Raw genomic sequence first — 18,461 nt, 5'->3', positions numbered from 1 at the left:
AATATGGTAATCGGTAAGCTTAAGTACTTGGTCGGCCCGGCGAGTGGACTTCTCCCTCACCTTCTTTGAACGTCGTTTCTCATGCGCGCACATGCGGGTGCAGAGTCATCGTACTCTGTAGTCGAGGACGGTGACCCTGATCCACAACCCGGAAAGAAAGGGGAAAAGTCGCGTGGGCGAAGCGAGATGTCGATCCCCATGCGTGTGTGTTAGGTCTGCCTGGCCAGGTTAACAAATTCGATTCGAATCGTCCGCTTCTCACGGTTTGGGACTGCTTAACCCTTCTACTACATAGAGTAAGGAGTGAAAGATGATGATAATGATGAATATGGTTGGTTGGAGGATGAAAGATAATTGTTTCCCACCATGTATGCTATTGGATAGATGCTCACCTAGAATGGTTAATGGAACTAGAACCTGAAAGCTAAAATATGAAATTAAGGATCTACTCCTTATTGCTTTTCGGCAAAACAAACCCCTCAAGCCAAAAGCCTTACATGTCTAGATAAAGGGCCAAGTATACCCTTAGTCGGGTAAGCCTTGCTGAGTATTAGTATACTCAGCCTTACTTGTGGCTTTGTTTTTCAGGTGGTGCATCGGAGGTTACGATTAACGTCATGTACGGGCTTCATCATGACGTCTGGTTTCGTCGCTAGACTATCGTTCGTTTTTTCCGTCAAACTTAAACTCTGTTGTACTTTTATAAATTCAAACTTGGTTTGTAACAATAATTCTATTTCATACTCTGTACTGTAAAATTTGTGGAATGTTACATTCTCTGGACTGTTTTGTCGATCCTGTTTCAAGTGGTTGAATCGGAATTTTACCCGACAGCACTGCCGGATTACTCCGTTTTAAGTGCGTGTTAACCCTGATTGTCGTTTTGATGATGATTAGCGCACTTAATCCGATTTATGTCGGGCGGTTCTGCCACAGCGCACATCGCACTCGTCCCTAAAAATATATTTTTACCTACTCCTAAAATCTTTTTTTATAGTGTCGAACACGCCTAGAGCATCTCCAAGATATTAGCTAAAAATTCTAGCTAAATGACTAGGTGGAAAAATAAAAGGCTAGTTAAATGGTTGAGCAAACCAATAAACTAGCCAAAATTGGGTCTTCTTCCTCCTTCGCTTGCGGCCGCGCAGAAAAAGGCAGCTAGCGCTGGGTCCTCGGAGCAGCAGCCCGCGCCTGCGCCGGCTCGCGCCGACGGCGGAGGAGCTAGGTCCTCGGGGCGGAGCTCGCCCTCGCCGGAGCCCCGCCGATGTGGCCACACCCTCGACTGGGGCGTCGAGTTCATGCCGGCACCGTCGCCCTCCTCGTGCTGCCCTCGCTACCCCTCCTCACAGTATCGAGACGTCAGGCCACCTCCCGTTAGTGCCGCACATGCGCCTCGCGCTGGGCATCGGCGCGTTGGGCGCCTTGACCCCCGCGCCTGTGCTCGCGCCGCAGCGCCTCGTCCTTCTCCGCCGTCCCGCCCGCCTCCTCCCCCACCGTTGCCCCTACCTGCGCTTGTCCATGCCGCCTGCCTCTAGCATTCGGCTGCCTCCACCTCGTCGCCGGGGCCCGCTGCCTCCACCTCATCCTCCTCACCGTCGGGGCCCGGTGCCTCCTGGCCACCTTCCTCCGCGCTGCACGTTCCGAGCGAGAAACCGAGGGTGCGAGGATGCAGGAGGGCTGCTCCGAGCGAGATAGTTAGGCGTCTTGGCCGTGTTTGGTTGATGGTGAAAAAGTTTTCATGAAAACTTTGCGGCTCTTTGACCACTAACTAGAGGTATTAAATAAAGTCTAATTATAAAACCACCTCCATAATTTGGCACTGTAGCAGCTACTGTAGCTAATGAGGCCTTTGACCGTATGATTAGAAGATGATTAGGTGCGGTTACTGTAGCATCATTATAGCCAATCATGATGGAATTTGGCTCATTAGATTCGTCTCGAAAAATTATACTCATCCATGAAAAAGTTTCGCAAATAAACTTCGTTTAGTACTCCATGCATGCATTCGTTTTTTTTTTTGAAATTTTTTTCATGAAATCATCCAAACACGGCCAAGCGAGAAATCGAGGGCGCGAGGACGCAGGAGGGCGGCTCTGAGCGAGATAGCTAGGTGTCGTCCGTCGCGAGTTTTGGCTAGCGAGGGGTCGGGTTTGCCGAACGCGATACCGAGACGTGGACAATGACGAGTCCGTTGGATGCAGTTTTTTCCATAATCTTGCTACTTTTAGCTTGCATGCTCTTTTTACCGTGTGTGTTGAAGATGCTCTTAGAGCATCTCCAAGAGCTTTTCCAAAATCTACTGTCTAAATTATCATTTAGAGAGTCATTTGAGTGAAAATCATTTTCCATATCTTTGTCTTTTCCAACAGCTCTTCTATATCTTATTTGTAGTCTAGAGAGCCATCCTTACTCTCCATCTTTGGCTAATATGAAATCCAGAATAGAGGATATCTATATTTGGATATTTATTTGAAGAGCCTGTTGGGGGCTAATTTTTATCAAAATCTCTATTTCTATAAATTAGAAAAGATATAAAGAGTCTCTTGGAGACGCTCTTAGTGTCTATTAATGATGCTTGCAACTGTGAAGTTTACATATTATCTTTTACAAAGCATAAAGTATTATTATATTTTTTGTAATTTATTTTGATTTTTGTTTTGTAAGTCTTAACTGCAAACGGCATTATTCTATTTTCAGTAGAAAAAAATAAAATATATCGTCATCTATATATTGGAAACGTAATTTTAGTTTTGCAGAGGCCCCCTGTTTAACCTCTAGCTCAAAAATTCATCGTCAGCTCGACTAGTTTTGCTTGCATCAGGTTTTGCACATTGGTTATTTCTCAGCATGTCACGTCGTATCTCTTTCTTACGATTTTTGCATCAAAAAATGGCCAACTAACGTGGCCACATCGCTGGCCGATCTCGGCCGTCGGATCGAGCGCGTGGATGGCCCAGATCAGGCGGAGCGCAGCCTTTTTGCAAAAAAAGCCCTCATACTTAAGCGAAATCAACCCGCAGTCCTACTTCCTCTCTCGGTTTATTTTTCAAAAAAACCCTCGACTTTTATCAAAATCAACCCGCAGTCTGTACCTTCTTATTGGCTTATCTTTTGTCTTGCTGGGCCGGCCTGCCTGGAATGGGCCAAAAACGGCCCGTGAGACTCTTCTCCTTTAATACGATTTTATTTTTCCCTTTTAAATTAGAGATCTTTCAAAATTCATACAAAATCATAGAAAAATCATAAAAATACCAAACCAATTTAGATGAGTTTCTAATGACTAGATCTATGCATTAAACTTAAAATATCATATGATTTAGTGCACTTTATTTCCCATATGAACTAAAAAATATTTCCTCCATCTTAACAAAAAAAATCTAAAATCAAATCCAATAAATCCATACGTTTTTTCTTACTCTTTGTTTCCTGACTCTTTTATTTAATGCTAACCTGTAGTACAAATACTTGAACATAAATAATCACGTATATACATATAAATAGCATAGTACTTCACTATATATGGTACATAATATTCCGTACATTTGCACATACAAGTACATCATGTCACACATATAAATACTTGAAATGAAGATACACAAATAACATAACATACTTGCAATATATGCCGTAGATACAAATATATAAACACGCATAGATATATATAGCGACAGCTACATCGACGCATAGCTAACCTACATACTCATCCAATCACCCTAACCCTAAAAACACACCCTAGTCATACGCGGCAACGCCGCGATTATTTCTAGTTTTTAGTTGAGAAGTGATTCGCCCCTTAATTAAGCCAACTAGTAGTAGTAGTATCGCCATGTCGGCGGTGGAATAATCCAGAAGGTTGGAGATATTTGTCCACTGGATTAGACAGAGGCGGTCGCGGTATCACAAGCGAGCACCCAGCCAAACCGAACGCAGCCGGCAAACCATTTCCGCACCACCGCATCGCCCTCCGCCGCCAGTCGCGCGCCCGCGTCCGCCACCGGCACCGGCACCGGCACAGCAAGCCACGCCTCCTCCCTGTCCCTGACCATCCCGCGCGCCCGACCCCGCCGCGAAAGCCCCGAGATCCGCCGCGCCGCCGTCGATCGACCGGGGGCCTGAGAAAGAAGAAGATGGGGCGGAGAGGGGAGCCCTACTACGTGGAGGCGGCGCCGCCGGTGGACGTCAACAAGAACACCGAGTGGTTCATGTACCCGGGCGTCTGGACCACCTACATCCTGCTCCTCTTCTTCGCCTGGCTCCTCGTCCTCTCCGTCTCCGGCTGCTCCCCGGGGGCCGCCTGGACCGTCGTCAACCTCGCGCACTTCGCCGTAAGTCCCCCAGTCCCCACCCGTCCGCCGTATCTGCTGCGGATCTCGGTGAGCGCGTGCAGCAGCGTCTCGGGCACGTACTTGCCCCCGAACTTGCCGAACCTCCCCATCGCGTCGGGCCTCGGCAACCCCGCGACCGCCGCGCCGCTCCCCGCCTCCACCGGGGGCGCCTCCACGGCCACCGCCTTCGTCGGCTGCATTGCCGCCGCGGCCGCCGCGCCCCTCCTCCCCCTCCCCCCCGGACCAACGGACGCCAGCGCTCCGTCCCGCGCCGCCTTTGGAATTTCCGGCCGGGGCCCATGGATTCATACGAATAAAAGTCAAAGAAGATGCCCTTCGCTAGATTTTACAAGATCAAATATTTAGTAGTATAAACTGATTTTAATGGACTGAGTTTTCTGTTAGTTATCACTTATTGCGTGTGAGATGGGGCTGCTTTTTTGCACAAAAGTCAAAACAAGCATGCCAACCTATGCGGAGACTATTTCTTAGATTATATCATAAATTCGTAATTAGATATTGACTATTGAAAGGTCCATCTATGTGTACTATGAAGACCTACTAGTTGGTGGACTTTGGTTTGGTTTCTAGAACAGGAAAGATCATTTGACTGCTCCAGGACAAAGCTCTCATGCCAAGGGCTGAGTTATACAATGCCCCTTAACTAATATTTGGACTTGCAGATGTCATGGTGGCCTAAAGATAAACTTAGTAGATAATGCGTTGGTAGTATCATCTTGGGATGAAGACATCACGTGTCTTGCTGGGCCAGGGACGTGTTTGAACAAATTGCATTTTCAACTAGGATTCTAGGAAGAGGATTTTCATGCCCACCAGCAACTTTGTACTGTTATAGTGTTATAACCCAAGTTGTGACATTTTTTTTTCACTAGGAGAGGTAACAGAGGGCCTCCCCGGTGCCAATGCGGGGGATCGAACCCCGGTCGCCGGCCTGACCCAAGTTGTGACATACCTTCACGTTTTAGATGCTTGTTCCAAGATCGTTTTGCTGTAATATTAGACAAACACGTTAATCCTTCAGTAGAAGAGTTAGTCCTTAAGTTTATATTTACCTTGCCTATTCTTACTCTGTTAATCCACTGAAAACACTCTTACTTTCAGATCACTTACCACTTCTTCCATTGGTAGGCAGACTTAAGTAGAAGAGTTAGTCCTTCACTTTATGTTTACCTTGCCTATTCTTACTCTGTTAATCCACTGAAAACACTCTACTTTCAGATCACTTACCACTTCTTCCATTGGAAGAAAGGAACCCCATTTGCTGCTGATGACCAGGGCATCTACAGCCGATTGACATGGTGGGAGCAAATTGACAATGGCCAGCAGCTTACTCGGAACAGAAAGTTTTTAACTGTGGTACCTGTGGTCCTGTAAGTTCCATCATCATACTGAATTGTAGACTACAAAATTACTTTATAATATTGGAAACTAAGCTTTCAGTAAATGGTTCGAATTGATTACATTGCTCGATTAATAATATTACATTTTGTGCATATCTAATCCATTTTTGGTTGGATTCATTTGCAAGCCTATATGTTTGCATGTCCATCAGACTACCTTTCAAAACTAGATTTGTGCATAGGTCTTTTGCTTGTTATCCAAATGGAAGGTTCATGTCTAGTATATCTTAGTAAACTGCAGAACAAGAGTTGGTACAGGAAAAGAGTTGAAATATGTAAAAGAAGTAAAGAGCTTAAGCTAACTCATCCAATGAGCCAGTCCTGAATGTTAGGGAAATTTATCTTCTAGCTATTATCTAATTATGCATGCCTTCAAGGACTAATTTGATCACTATGATCCACATGGTGAAATAAGAAAAAATTATGATTGTCACGAAGAATGCGTTTGGCTGATGTCTGGTCAGTTTTAGTATCTGCCATTGCTGCAAAGGTCATTGGATCTGGACATTTTATTGCACTTCTTTTGTATTGTTAGTCATATATTTTGTTTAACTAGGTGCCATGATTGCCCATCTCATGGGAAGAAGGATTGTGAGCTTCTTTTCTGCTGTGTTAATTGTGTTCTGGTCCTGTGTTGTTTTTTAAATCACTTGGATCTTTTGATTCCTTTGCTACACTTTCAACAAATTTGTGATTCTTGGTTTGGCGTCAATATTGGTGGAATATTGCATGCCATTAATCATGTTGCCGTATTGTGGACACCAAGTTGATATATAATTATATTGAGTTACAGGTGTCCTAAATTATCCTTCCTTTTCAGGTACCTGATTGCATCACACTTGACCGACTACAAGCAGCCGATGTTTTTCCTCAACACCGTGGCGGTTTTCGTGCTGGTTGTAGCAAAGCTGCCAAACATGCACAAGGTCCGCATATTTGGAATCAATGCAGACTTCTGATGGCCAATTCAGGAAGTACATGGATTCGCATGCTCCAAGTTCTGAAAGAGGGACGTGGAACAAGTGAAGTCGCCGCCTGTAATATCTGTGTAGGTGTAGAAAGAACTGTAAATGTTACTCTAGCATACAAGGTTTGCCTGCAGACTGCTGTGTGTTTGTTGTCGCAGCTTCTTCCTTTAGAGTTGGTTCACTGGAAGTCTTCCTTTAGTGCATGGAACACAGCAGTATGTGGATAAGAAAGTGTGTTGCAAATGCTGTTTGCCGTCTTGTATATAATGGAACCAAGCTGATACTCCCTCTTTGTTTTGAGTTGGTTTTTTTAAAAGGTCGAACTTCACAAATTCTGGTAAGTCAAAATATATGTATGCCTTAGTCTATAAAAATCATATGAAAGGACTCGTATTTCAAATATCTTTTAATATGGCGTTGACGTGTATGGCACTCCATGACATTAAGCAAAATTAATAGTCAAAGTACATAACTAAAAATGCCTCCCAAATTTTAATACGGCCACTGAAAACAAACAAAGGTAGTGAGATGTCTCTCTTTGATCGCCACGTTGCTCTGCAATGTGCATCATCTTGACAGACATTGCAAGAAGACTTGTTTCTTCAGGCCGGGGGCAGTTGGGCTTCAGCAGAATTCCTTCAATGATCACTCCTGTAAACTAACCCGGGCTCTAATGTTCTCAATTGAGCCCGGCCCAACAAAATCCGAACATGAATGCAACCGCCGCGCTCAATTGAGAACTGCCTGTTCGCCGGTTGATGTTCTCAATCCGTCGCGCTTCGCACCCCCGCCCGCACATCACGCCGCGCCCCCGTCCGCCGGCACCGCACGTCGCGCCGCCGCCCCCGTACGTTGCCTGAAGCCTGGGTCGCGCCGCGGGCCTGGATCGCACCCCGTGCTACGGCCGCACCGTCGTCGACTTTTCATCACCACGGACGCCGCGACGCGCCGATTCCTGCGTTCCAGGGTAGGAACTCATCGATTCCCGTAACCCAGGTTCCACAGTTCTCCTTCATTCCACTGATTCGTTAAGAACCCCTATCCCGGCCATTGATCTCCCTGGATGCCTACTTTTTCTGCAGTATAGAGTATAATTTCTTGATTCTTTTACTGATACAAATTGTGCCATTTGTATAAACCATTAGACAGGTACGGTGATTTGATCCTTAGTTCTTTTTAGTGGTAGAGACTATATATGATTCACTGTTTCCATTGGGCTTATTAGCATCCATTTGCTTCCAGTTTATTCAAGGAATCTATTTGCTGCCAATTTGGATAAGTACTAAAATGATTACTATGTAATTTTCAGGTGTGGTGAGGCAAAAAGAAAAGAGAAAACAAAGTTTAGCAGGAGCTAGGTTCGCATCTCTCAGACATTCAAGATTTTTGAACATTTGTTTTTCCGTAGCTAAAGCAAGTAGTCAAACAATCTCGGCAACTTCGCGATTACAAATCGAGTTGGTTCGAGCAGTCTGGAAATTTTGCGTAGGCAATCTGAAAATTTCTTGCCTGTGGTGGAGCTATATTTCTCTTTAATGACTTGGCTTAAACTAATTCTGCTGCTCAATTTTCATTTTTTTTCTGAAACAAAGAATGGCAACTTGAATGCTTGAGCAGCGAGAGTTCCTTCTGGTTTTCCCTCGCCGTCCAATGCAAGTTTAACAATAGGTGGTTCCCACTCTGATATGGTGAAAAAAAATGCAGAATCATTTTTTATTATTTCGAACAGCCTCTCAATTGTTAATAACGACTATCATTTTTTGTAGTTTGCTATGGCTTTTTCATGACTTCTTATAATATTGCTAATTGAATATTGACGAATTATGCACAATGTAGTACTATGTACGGGGCTGCATCTGTGTCAAACTTGGTTCTCACTTGAGTCCCATTGCGGCATTGCCATGGTTGTTAGCCAAAATTTATGAAGTTTGACTTTTAAATACTAATATGTCTACTGATTTGAAAAGGATGGAGTATTGTAATATATAGCATGCTACAATTTTAATTTTGGCTTAGCTTTCGTTTCTGAGATTAACAGCATAAATTAGAATCTAATGACTTTATTCGTTTTGATCCTTTGTTCTAATATATAGCACTGGTGGCACTTGACTTGATATTATATCTGGATCCACATTGAATTCATTTTAATGTTGTCCCGTGCCCATTACCCAGCATTGATCGACACAAGCAGGGCTTGCTACAATGTGTGGAAGCAAATGGATCCTCTGAACAATGCTAAAGGTTGTATTCTTGGTTTCGCTGGTGACCCTAAGCGGGTATTGTTGTTACAACCCTTTATTGCCAGAACATCCTTAATTATATTAGTGCTGGTCTAGAGTTGATGAATTGCTGATTTGGAGCAGTCCAGCTGATGCTGGCTTCCCAGGTCATATAATCACTTGACTGATAGAAAATGGCACAGATAGGAGTGTGGGCTTTATATTTTTCAAAGTTTAAATAATGTCACTTTTTTACATGGTGATTATATGACCTGGGAGCATGTAAAGAGTTTATTTGCATAGTAATGGGGATGCGAAGGGTATAAGATGATCTAGAATCTCTGTTTGGTATTATTTTTGTGGTGGTGTAGAGTTGATGGATTGCTGATTTGGAGCAGTCCAGCTTTTCCCACAAATTTGGATAGGGCAGTTACATTTTTTAGTGATCTGACTTTTAGTGATATGTGGGATTCGTTCTGATAGGCTGCAAACATGAAAAAAAGAGAGTATTGGAAGAAAACATAGGGCTGCACCTTTGTGCTATAAAAGTTGTGTATGAACAGTATTTGATGATGTATTGCCTATTTAATTTATCATGTTGTATGAACACCTTCGTGAAATCAATGCTAGGGAATGATTTTCCTGATTTCAATTTCTTATATTCAATTTATCATGCTAGGTTTGGGGCCTTAATTTCTCTTCTTTTAGTTTATTGGACAAGGATATTATTCCTAAAGCACATTTATTTGCATTGGTGATGATGCAGTGCATACCGCGTGCTTTACATTCTTAACTGGATATACCGATACTTCACTTAGCCCCATTTTGTTTACTGGATAAGTACGGCATCTGTTTCACATATATACATGTATTAATATAATTTTTATTGCCCATAGCGTTCAGAGTTCGCATTGCTATATAAATTCTTGCTTCGGAGTTCGCACTGCTAGCAGAGGGGATCCCACATCGCCGGGCTGCCGCCAAAAGGGGTAAAGAAAACAAGCGATTAGACAGTTACTAGTACTTGGTGATCTTCCATCACACACAGGTAACCGCCGTGCCTCGCTGTACAAGGGAGGGAGTCTTTGTCCTCCTACGCTCGCCCCGGCCGGTCACACGAAAATCAGCCGACGAAAAGGCCCTTCCATTCCAGGGCTGAGGAGATCGATGGGGTCCGTCGTGAGCTCGGCGGCGAACAGTGTCGGCACGCTCGTCGGGAGCGTTGTGTCCGCGCCGTTCAAGCTTCTCTTCGGCGCCTCCTGCGAGTAAGTAGTTCATCCTGACCAACGACATTCGATTTATTTTCATTTGCTGCAATTAGCATCCAGGAGTCTCGCTCTTCTTTTCTTGGTTCTAATTTCTGGAGTGAGTGAATTCCGCACGCCATTGATTGATGGTTGACGGTTTATTTCACCTTTCTTTCTCACTCTTCTGTCGAATAAGGAGCGTTTGCTCGGGGACATGGGACCTACCCTGCTTCATCGAGCATGTCTGCATCTCGAGCCTGCTCAGGCTCTTCATCGTTATCATCGTCACCTACATCGGTGAGTCAATGATCTTCCACCCTTCACGTACTAACTAGTTCACGCATCCAATTTGTACATCTGCTTAATTAATTAACTACCTTTTGTTGGCACAACACACCAGTGCTGCTGTTCGGGTATGTTCTGTGCAAGCTGGGCATCGTCAAGTGCGTGGCCAAGAACTCCTTCAAGATGGTGTGGAAGCCCTGCTCGGCCTGCTGCCGCGCGCTCGGCCTCCTCTGGCACAAGGTGCGCGACACCAAGCGCGTGCACCGCGGCCGGCGCGGCCGCCGGGAGCGGGACGTCGAGCTGGGAGAGCTCAGCAGCACGAGCCGCGACGGCACGGGCCGCTCATCCTCCTCCTCCTCCTCCTCTGACGACGACGACGACCGCCGCCGTGGCGCCGCGGCGAGCAGCAGGTTGAGGGGGAGATCGTTGTCGTCGTCGTCCTTGTCCGTACGGGAGAGGAGGAAGGACAGGATCCGGCAGTCCCTGCGCCTCAAGAGGGTCAGCTCCAAGGTGGAGCGCGCTGCGAGGGTAAGCCAGGGGAGTGGACGGCGACACCGGCACTCAAGCTCGACCGGGGCTGGGCCGAGGAGAGCGGAGGTGCCGCCGTCCTTGTCCTTGTCGTCACGGCGCGAGCATGGGCATGGCTCGCCGGCGCGTGGCCATAAGCCTGCGCACGGCCGCACACTAAGGTCGAGCCATGGCGATTCGACGCGACAAAACTTGATGCCCCATCAGTGACTTATTGCTACTATCGGCAAAGAGCTGCATCATACTCCAACACCGTCAGCTATTAGACAACGAAAACAACTAACAAAGTAATGGTGGTTGTGTTACAATTTGAATCCAGCAGCTGCCGAACCTTTATTTGATTGCGGTTATAATAAAGTAAAAATAAACATATTTCTCTCAGAACGAACCTGCGATCATTTCGAAACGACCTGCCAGGAGGCAAAAGTAAAGTACACCAGTAGAAAGGCTAGTTAATACTAGAAGATAATAATCAAGATTCGATAAGCTGGCATGTTTTCTGGATAGGATTATGATCCGCCTGACGCTAAGCAGGATCGTGCATATTCTGGACAATCCCATGCCATCCCAGCTTCAATGTATCGGATCAAATCAACCCCACTCCACGTAGGATTCGGCAGATGATCGGACACTCGATTCCCTATGATAATAAATCAGAATAATCCGACAGCTCAACCTGAGCGCAAATCCCACAGCACCGTAAGGTGGACCCCAAAACAACCGAGTAACCGACCGGCCCCGCAGGCCGCAGTACTCCCCGGTGCTGAACCAAGGGGCTTTTACCAATGTACCATTGTAGATGTTGTATATTACTTGTGTACCATCAAAAAATTTTACAGTTCTTCAGTGACATTGAATGATTTTCCCCCCTACATACCACTGCCGTCCACTTCCGTTGATTCCTGCCGTTTGCACATCCTGACATGTGGGCCTCTTGTCTGAGCACGGAGATGCGGACGCTGTTCTTCCTGTCGGAGCCCAAGCCTTCTCTGGCCACCGGCATGATCCACGGCGCGGCGCTCCGGGTGGGCTCCACCGCCGCTCGCCGCAGCTCCTTTTTCGCGCCACGCCATGAAGGGAGCAGGGGCGCGCGTGCCATGGGGAGCAGCAGGGGAGGGAGGCAGGGGCGGAGGGCCGGCGGCGGCGGCAGAGGAATTCACGGACCGGGCCCACATGTCAGGATGGGCAAACGGCAAGAATCAATGGAAGCGGACGGCAGTGGTACGTAGGGAAAGAAATTTTCATTCGATGGCACTGAAGAACTTTAGAAATTTTCGATGGTACACAGGTAATATGCAATATTTACAATGGTACACAGGTAATTAGCTCCTGAACCAAACACCGGGCAGGTCCTGCCGGCCCCACTCACGCCGCACGGACTAGACGGCGCGGCGCGGCCGGTACGGCCCGTGCACCGCCGCGTACGTGTAACGAACATGGCACCATTTATGCCATTTCGAGTGATTTTGGTGATCGAATGACAACACAACACTTGGACTAATATGATTGTTAAGATGATCATTCTCAGGCTTTTAGGTTCAAGTGATGACAAAGAGAAAGAGAAAATAGGCGTAGCAAGGCCAGAAGGGAAGCCCCTACGGTCAGTAGCACCGGAAGAACCGGCGCCATGGGCATCGGAGCATCCGATGGTAGTCGGAAGAACCGACGCTATGGTACTTTGGTGCAGAAGGGAGTCGAAGCCAAGTCAGCCTATAGGCACCGGTTGAACCGACGGGTCAAAAAGGGGCATCGGTGCATTGGCCGTCCTTTGTACCAGAGACGATGTCAGGTGCCCACGAGAAGTGTCTTCAGCACCGGTTCAACCGATGGGGCATCGGTGCATACCACCGGTGTAATGACGTCAGCGTCCAGGAGAAGATTCCTTCAGCACCGGTTGAACCGGTGAGGCATCGGTGCATACCACCGGTGTAATGACGTCAGCGTCCAGGAGAAGATTCCTTCAGCACCGGTTGAACCGGTGAGGCATCGGTGCAAAGCATCGGTTCAACCGGTGGTCTCTGCGTCAGCCATCAGGAGTCCAACGGCTACTTCGTGTTATGAGTGACCGGATGAACCGACGCTACCCCGCCAAGAGACATCGGTTCTTCCGGTGGTACGCAGTTTTTCAGCTAACCGTTGGAGCAACGGCTACAAGACTTGGTGGCCTATATATACGCCTCACCCTGGCCATTTGAAGCTGCTGGAGTTGCTGGACATCCCACACACACCCAAGAACATCTCCAAGCCATACAAAAGCATCAAGATCATATCCTTAGCCCTTAGCACACTTTGAGAGTGTTGTGTAAAGGATTAGCTCTTAGTGAGTGAGATTGCAAGGCCTTAAGCCTTTGTGCTGTGGTTCTTTAGCGAACCAAAACAAGAGCTTGGTGCGCCGGCACCTTGGAGCGTGAAGGTCGCCGGCAACGTCATCGACCCTCCGACTTGGTGTGGAGCGGCGACGACACCTTTGTGCGGGGGACGTGGAGACCCCCATCCTTTGTGGAGAAGCTCCTTAGTGGAACCCGGGGCCAAGGTGACTGTGATTGTGTTCACGGAAGAGACTTGGTGGCCGAGTAGCAATACTCTTAGTGAGTGCTACAACAACGTGGATGTAGGTGTGCCTTTGTGGCTAACCGAACCACGGGATAAACACCCGCGTCAAGAGTTTGCTATCTCCTATCCCGCTCTTTAAGTTTCCGCATTTCTTTCTAGTAATTTGTATGCATTTACTTTCATAGAATAGTTTCTTGGTAGGAAAGGCTATAGGTTGCTAAACTCTTTTGGGATAGGGGTTTTACACTAGAACAACCTAGTTGCACATATTGATAGCATGTTTTAGTTTAAGTTTTGTGCAAACTAGTTGGAGCCATAGGTCTAAGTTTTTATTAGTGCCTAATTCACCTCCTCCCCCTCTTAGGCTAGAGCACCCGATCACTTTCAGTACGGCATGAAGCTGCCGCGCGCCCTACCCTGGGACGCGACACGATGACATGTGGCCAGCAGGCTCGATCTGGCAACCCGCCGCGCGACAGCCTGCTCGGCGCGGGGGAGGCAGAGGCAGGCACACAGGCAGCTGCCGAGCGAGCAGCGGCAGCTTGTGGCTGGGGGCAGGAGGGCACGGGCACGCACCGATCCTCTCCGAGGGGATCGGATAGTACACGCGATCCTGGCGCCGTAGCTTGAGCACAAGAGGATACGGCGCGGCGCGGGATCGGAACCGGATACGCGCGTCGATTCGATGCCGATGAGGCGATGATCCTTCCTCATCCGCCTGCCTGCCGACGACGGGGAGATTCAGTACCCGCGTATGGCGCATCGCGATCTCGCTCTCAATCTGATCCCCCGATCCGATCTCGGTCTCGGATGGCTTCTTTCACAAGTGGCATGCGTCCACGCATTACATTACATTACATCTGACACCGGAATCGTCGGAGCTCAAGCAGATCCCGGTGGTGATCATGTCCTCCGAGAACGTGCCGACACGGATCACCAGGTCTGCTCCTAAACCACCCGATCCCATTGCCAATCCTTTATGTCACCTTCTTCCTGATAAATAGAAACTGACGAGAGCCACGATGACGATCTGAATTTCTGTCCATTTTTTCTGCAGGTGCATGGAAGAAGGCGCCGAGGACTTCCTGCTCAAGCCCGTCAAGCCGTCGGACATCTCCCGCATAACCACCCGAATGCTGCACTGATCAGTGGCCACCACAGTCGTCAGATTGTCAGTAGTGTTTTGCAGTTACAGTAGACATAGCGATCGAGTTTATTCAGAATAGCAATTAGACACCGTACAAAAAAAAGAACAGCAATTAGACTGTAACGGGGGCTCGGCTAGCTTGCTGCTTCAGTAGTAGCAGGAGTTAGCTGTAGGCTTCCAGTAGCGAGTTTCTCAAGATATAAGATGTGTGCATGGATCGTTTCGTTTAATGGAAAATTACAGTGGCTGACCCTTTTGCCACTAGCAAGTTTTGTTTGCTCACGATGTGTGTCCATGTGCTGCTGGCAACCAAGCCACTGAATAAAAGATGGACTAGGAACCACCTTCACCTATTTCTTCCTAGAAAATCTCACAAATCTCAAAACCCTTGGCGCCTGATAAAAAATCTGAACTGGCAGGGTTGTGATATGCAGCATCACCGTTCTGCTCCTTCAACTTATCTACAAACTCCGTTGGCATGCCAAACAATTCCAAATTCAGGATATGCTTGAGGCTCCCCATACCTTGGGGTGTTTCGGTCAGTCCAGTGCACTGGCCAAGCACCAGATCACGTAGGTTTACAAGACATCCTTCTTGAAACTCTATGTGACTAAGGTTAGGCAAGCCCTCCAAGTTGAGTTTCCGAAGTGCAGGAAAACCATCTCCGGTAAACATGCATCATGCTCCTCTCATGGTATGCTTCGACGAGGCTAAGATTTACCAGCCTTGGAAGCCCAGCGAGGAGCACGAGTGAGTCTTGTGCAATTTGGCAGCCACTCAACCTGCACAAGGCTAGTGAGGGAGCAGATCCATGATGGCATGCAGCTTCCCTCTTGCTAACCTGCCGGTCAGGCTGATTTTTTGCAGCTTCAATGGTGGTCGAGAGATTGATTCCAGATCTAGCACCGCGTCTGCTCTGCTCCAGGGTTAATTCCCAACCCCAACCGCACAAGGATACTCATTCTAGAGATGGGTGATGACAAGTCGGCGATAAGGCTTGCATTAGTGCCAGACAGCTCCAGGCTCCTCATCTGCGCCAGGTTTGCTAAGGATCTAACAATCTTTTGATTAGCTTGAACATATTTGAGTGTCTGCAGGCTGGTCAGCTTCTCTAGCCCTTCAGGAACCCCTGTTGCCATGGCGGGTAACGGCTTCAACAAATCAGTTGCCCCACGCGTTAAAACTATCAGGTGGCGCCAAATGTTCAGTTCAGCGTAGCGGTACGTATCCTCCCTTTCAATCGCCGTTCGTTACATTTCCTGTTTTGCTTTGAGATTCATGCTGTTGGTCCGTACGTGTGCGATTACCATGTGTCGTTATAGTTTGGAACTATAATTTATTTAAGCTTGTAGTTGACTAGTTGTAGCTTTCACACTTGTGTGGTTTGTGCATAGTGATTTGTATTCAATATGAGGCGTGGTAGGTGGGAGTCTTACGTTCGGGCCTAGGTGCTAGGTTCTTAGTATGGATATATTTTATTTGGAAATTATTTCTTTAGATGCAAAGAGGTAATTCCTTTTTCTGCTCGAGCTCTATTTCTAGGTCTTTCCGCCGGCGCCGTCATCACCGTCGGCTTCGTGTTCCTCCCGGAGATGCCCAACTCACTCTTGGAGCGCGAGCATCTCGAGGAGGACCGGCGGGTGCTGCGGCGCATGCGCAGCAGCGATGACGTGTCCCCCTTCCACCGCCAAGGGTTGGCGCTGAAGGTCCTGCCACACAAGATCAGATTCTTTATGGATGAAGGTAGGAGATTGGGATATGCGGATGTTTCCTCAACAATCTCTGGCGGATCTGCTTCGATTTTGGTTTCGGGGTGTTCAGATCTTGATTGTCAATTGAAGGTATGGTTCTATATGAAATTTTTTGCCTAGTTTTTAATGTTTCTTGGTTGTCGGTAAGATTTGGTGTCGTTGTGCTGTTGTCGAATGGTGCGGTGTTGTAATGGGCGATGGTGTTTTCGATGGTGTTGCCGGTCACGAGTTGGCTTGTGTGTCGTTCTAGGATGTAGTCTGGGGGCAATGATGGGATGGGGAAAGTGCAGGATGGCCAGGGCGGCGGTTGCTACGAATTGCGGTAGGGGGAGTTGCAGGGGAAGTTGGAATGTAATCTTGCTGTTGGAAGGAAGGCTGGTAATTTTAATCAGGTTGATAGATGTAGGTGTTGCGTGAATATTAGTGTTTTTCTGATAATTGTGATTTTGTGGTAATTGTGTGCAGTATATTTGAGTAGATTAGTGAATAATGTAGTTTATGAGTTCCATTTGCTTTTGTGGGTGGTCGTGTGGCTTAATATTTTGGTACTGTTAATAATGAAATGTAGGACCGTATGTTGGCGATGTTTGCAAAATCTAAGTTGGGTAGTAGTGGGCAGGCATTGCCCAAAGGTGATTATGGAGTAGCTTCAACAAGGTGTTCAATCAGGCATTTATATGATGTTATATCCAAGTTTGATGAGAGGAAGAAGCAGTTGGTTAGGTCAATTGGGTTCAGATTAATAGAAGGCTGTCAGTTTGGTTGATGTCTAGGGTTGAACACATGACGAATCATTTTGTTATTAATGGTCGTGTACGTATGAAGTTTTGTAAGGAAGACATAGGTGCTGTATTTGGAATACCAATCATAGGTCGTAGTGTACTTGAGGAAGGTGCTCCGTCTAAGGATAAAGTTAATAAGATGATGGTTCGATATTTTGGTGCTCACGGTAAGGAGAATCGATCAATCAAAGTTGCACAGGAGGTACTTGAGAGATGTTATGATGGCATTATGAGTTTGGATGAGGAGGACTGCTTTCGGGTTTCATTTGTTATATATGTGATGTCTACTCTATTAGCTCCTGGGGCCAAACATGATTATGTTGTTGTTGACTACTGGAATGCTCTTCAAGAGCCATCTTTGATAAGGACTTTTGATTGGTCTGATTATGTCATGCATCGATTGAAAGATGGTGTTGTGAAACTGAAATCTGATATGAAAACTGAGAACAAAATCCTTAATATAACTGGATGTTCAATTTTTCTACAGGTATATATTATTTTATTTTTATGTTTAGTCTGAATCTATCTTGGTTTTGAAAATGGTATATGAATTGTTGCTGAGTCTATTTGGAAATTTTGTAATATTTGACAAGTGTATTTTTGTATCGGTATTATTTCTTGATAGTATTGACTTGGGGTCGTTGAGCTTGGAGCATAATTTTTTTCCTAGGATCCGATGCTTTTCATCTGATACATTGGGGTCAATGATTGTGGCTGATTGTGGCTTTGTGTGTGATGGTGATGGTCAAAAAGATTTTGGAAATTCGAAGGTATTATTCTATTTGATTCGTGCAGTTTTGAAATGCTTTCGTGTTGTGTAGTCACGATCTAATTTTCTCTTGTGTGTTGTTTTGTTGTTTGTATTAGTTACGATCGTCTCTTGGTTTATGTTATGAGTGGGCCCGGGAGATGCAACGTAATGGTGCATGCCATGTTAAGCCTGGGAATTGTGCTATTTGGGAAGCAACAATTTCAATGGCACGTGTGCTCAATGTGCCTCTAGAGGTATAGTATAGTAATTTGTATTTGTATTTAGTGTATTTTCAATTTGTTATTAATTTAGAGATATTTATGGTTTATATTATTGCAGGAATTCTGAATAATATTGTGATGATTTTACTTTATTTATTTTGGTATGTTTACAGGCTACCGGCCTGGTGCATCTTGCAATTGTTGATTTTGAAAGTGAGTCATCACAGCTTAATGGTTTTGGTGGGGCTCAACTAATAAATGCC

General features: G+C 46.4%; 2 protein-coding genes and 2 long non-coding RNA genes across 4 annotated transcripts; all 4 read left to right on the top strand.

The window, feature by feature from the left end:
- The first annotated feature begins 3,831 nt into the window (after positions 1-3,831).
- On the top strand, positions 3,832-7,046 carry LOC120670323 (ORM1-like protein 3). Its single transcript, XM_039950413.1, has 3 exons — positions 3,832-4,325; positions 5,565-5,716; positions 6,567-7,046. Exons 1-3 carry the CDS (start codon positions 4,128-4,130, stop codon positions 6,703-6,705), a joined length of 489 nt encoding a protein of 162 aa, XP_039806347.1. The 5' UTR covers positions 3,832-4,127; the 3' UTR covers positions 6,706-7,046.
- Positions 7,047-10,367: 3,321 nt separating this feature from the next.
- Positions 10,368-11,203, top strand: LOC120695187. The gene is made up of 2 exons (XM_039978487.1): positions 10,368-10,477; positions 10,581-11,203. Exon 2 carries the CDS (start codon positions 10,649-10,651, stop codon positions 11,201-11,203), a length of 555 nt encoding a protein of 184 aa, XP_039834421.1. The 5' UTR covers positions 10,368-10,477; positions 10,581-10,648.
- Positions 11,204-14,413: 3,210 nt separating this feature from the next.
- LOC120695975 lies at positions 14,414-14,970 on the top strand. Its single transcript, XR_005683967.1, has 2 exons — positions 14,414-14,486; positions 14,604-14,970. It is a non-coding gene; the product is annotated as an uncharacterized LOC120695975 (long non-coding RNA).
- A 1,243-nt stretch (positions 14,971-16,213) lies between these two features.
- LOC120695974 lies at positions 16,214-18,226 on the top strand. Its single transcript, XR_005683966.1, has 3 exons — positions 16,214-16,534; positions 17,897-17,996; positions 18,094-18,226. It is a non-coding gene; the product is annotated as an uncharacterized LOC120695974 (long non-coding RNA).
- Positions 18,227-18,461: the final 235 nt, after the last annotated feature.

This window comes from Panicum virgatum, chromosome 2K, assembly GCF_016808335.1.
Source record: "Panicum virgatum strain AP13 chromosome 2K, P.virgatum_v5, whole genome shotgun sequence".
Lineage (NCBI taxonomy): Eukaryota > Viridiplantae > Streptophyta > Magnoliopsida > Poales > Poaceae > Panicum > Panicum virgatum.
The sequence above is the reverse complement of the archived record's forward strand: the minus strand, read 5'-3'. Positions and strand labels throughout refer to the sequence as shown.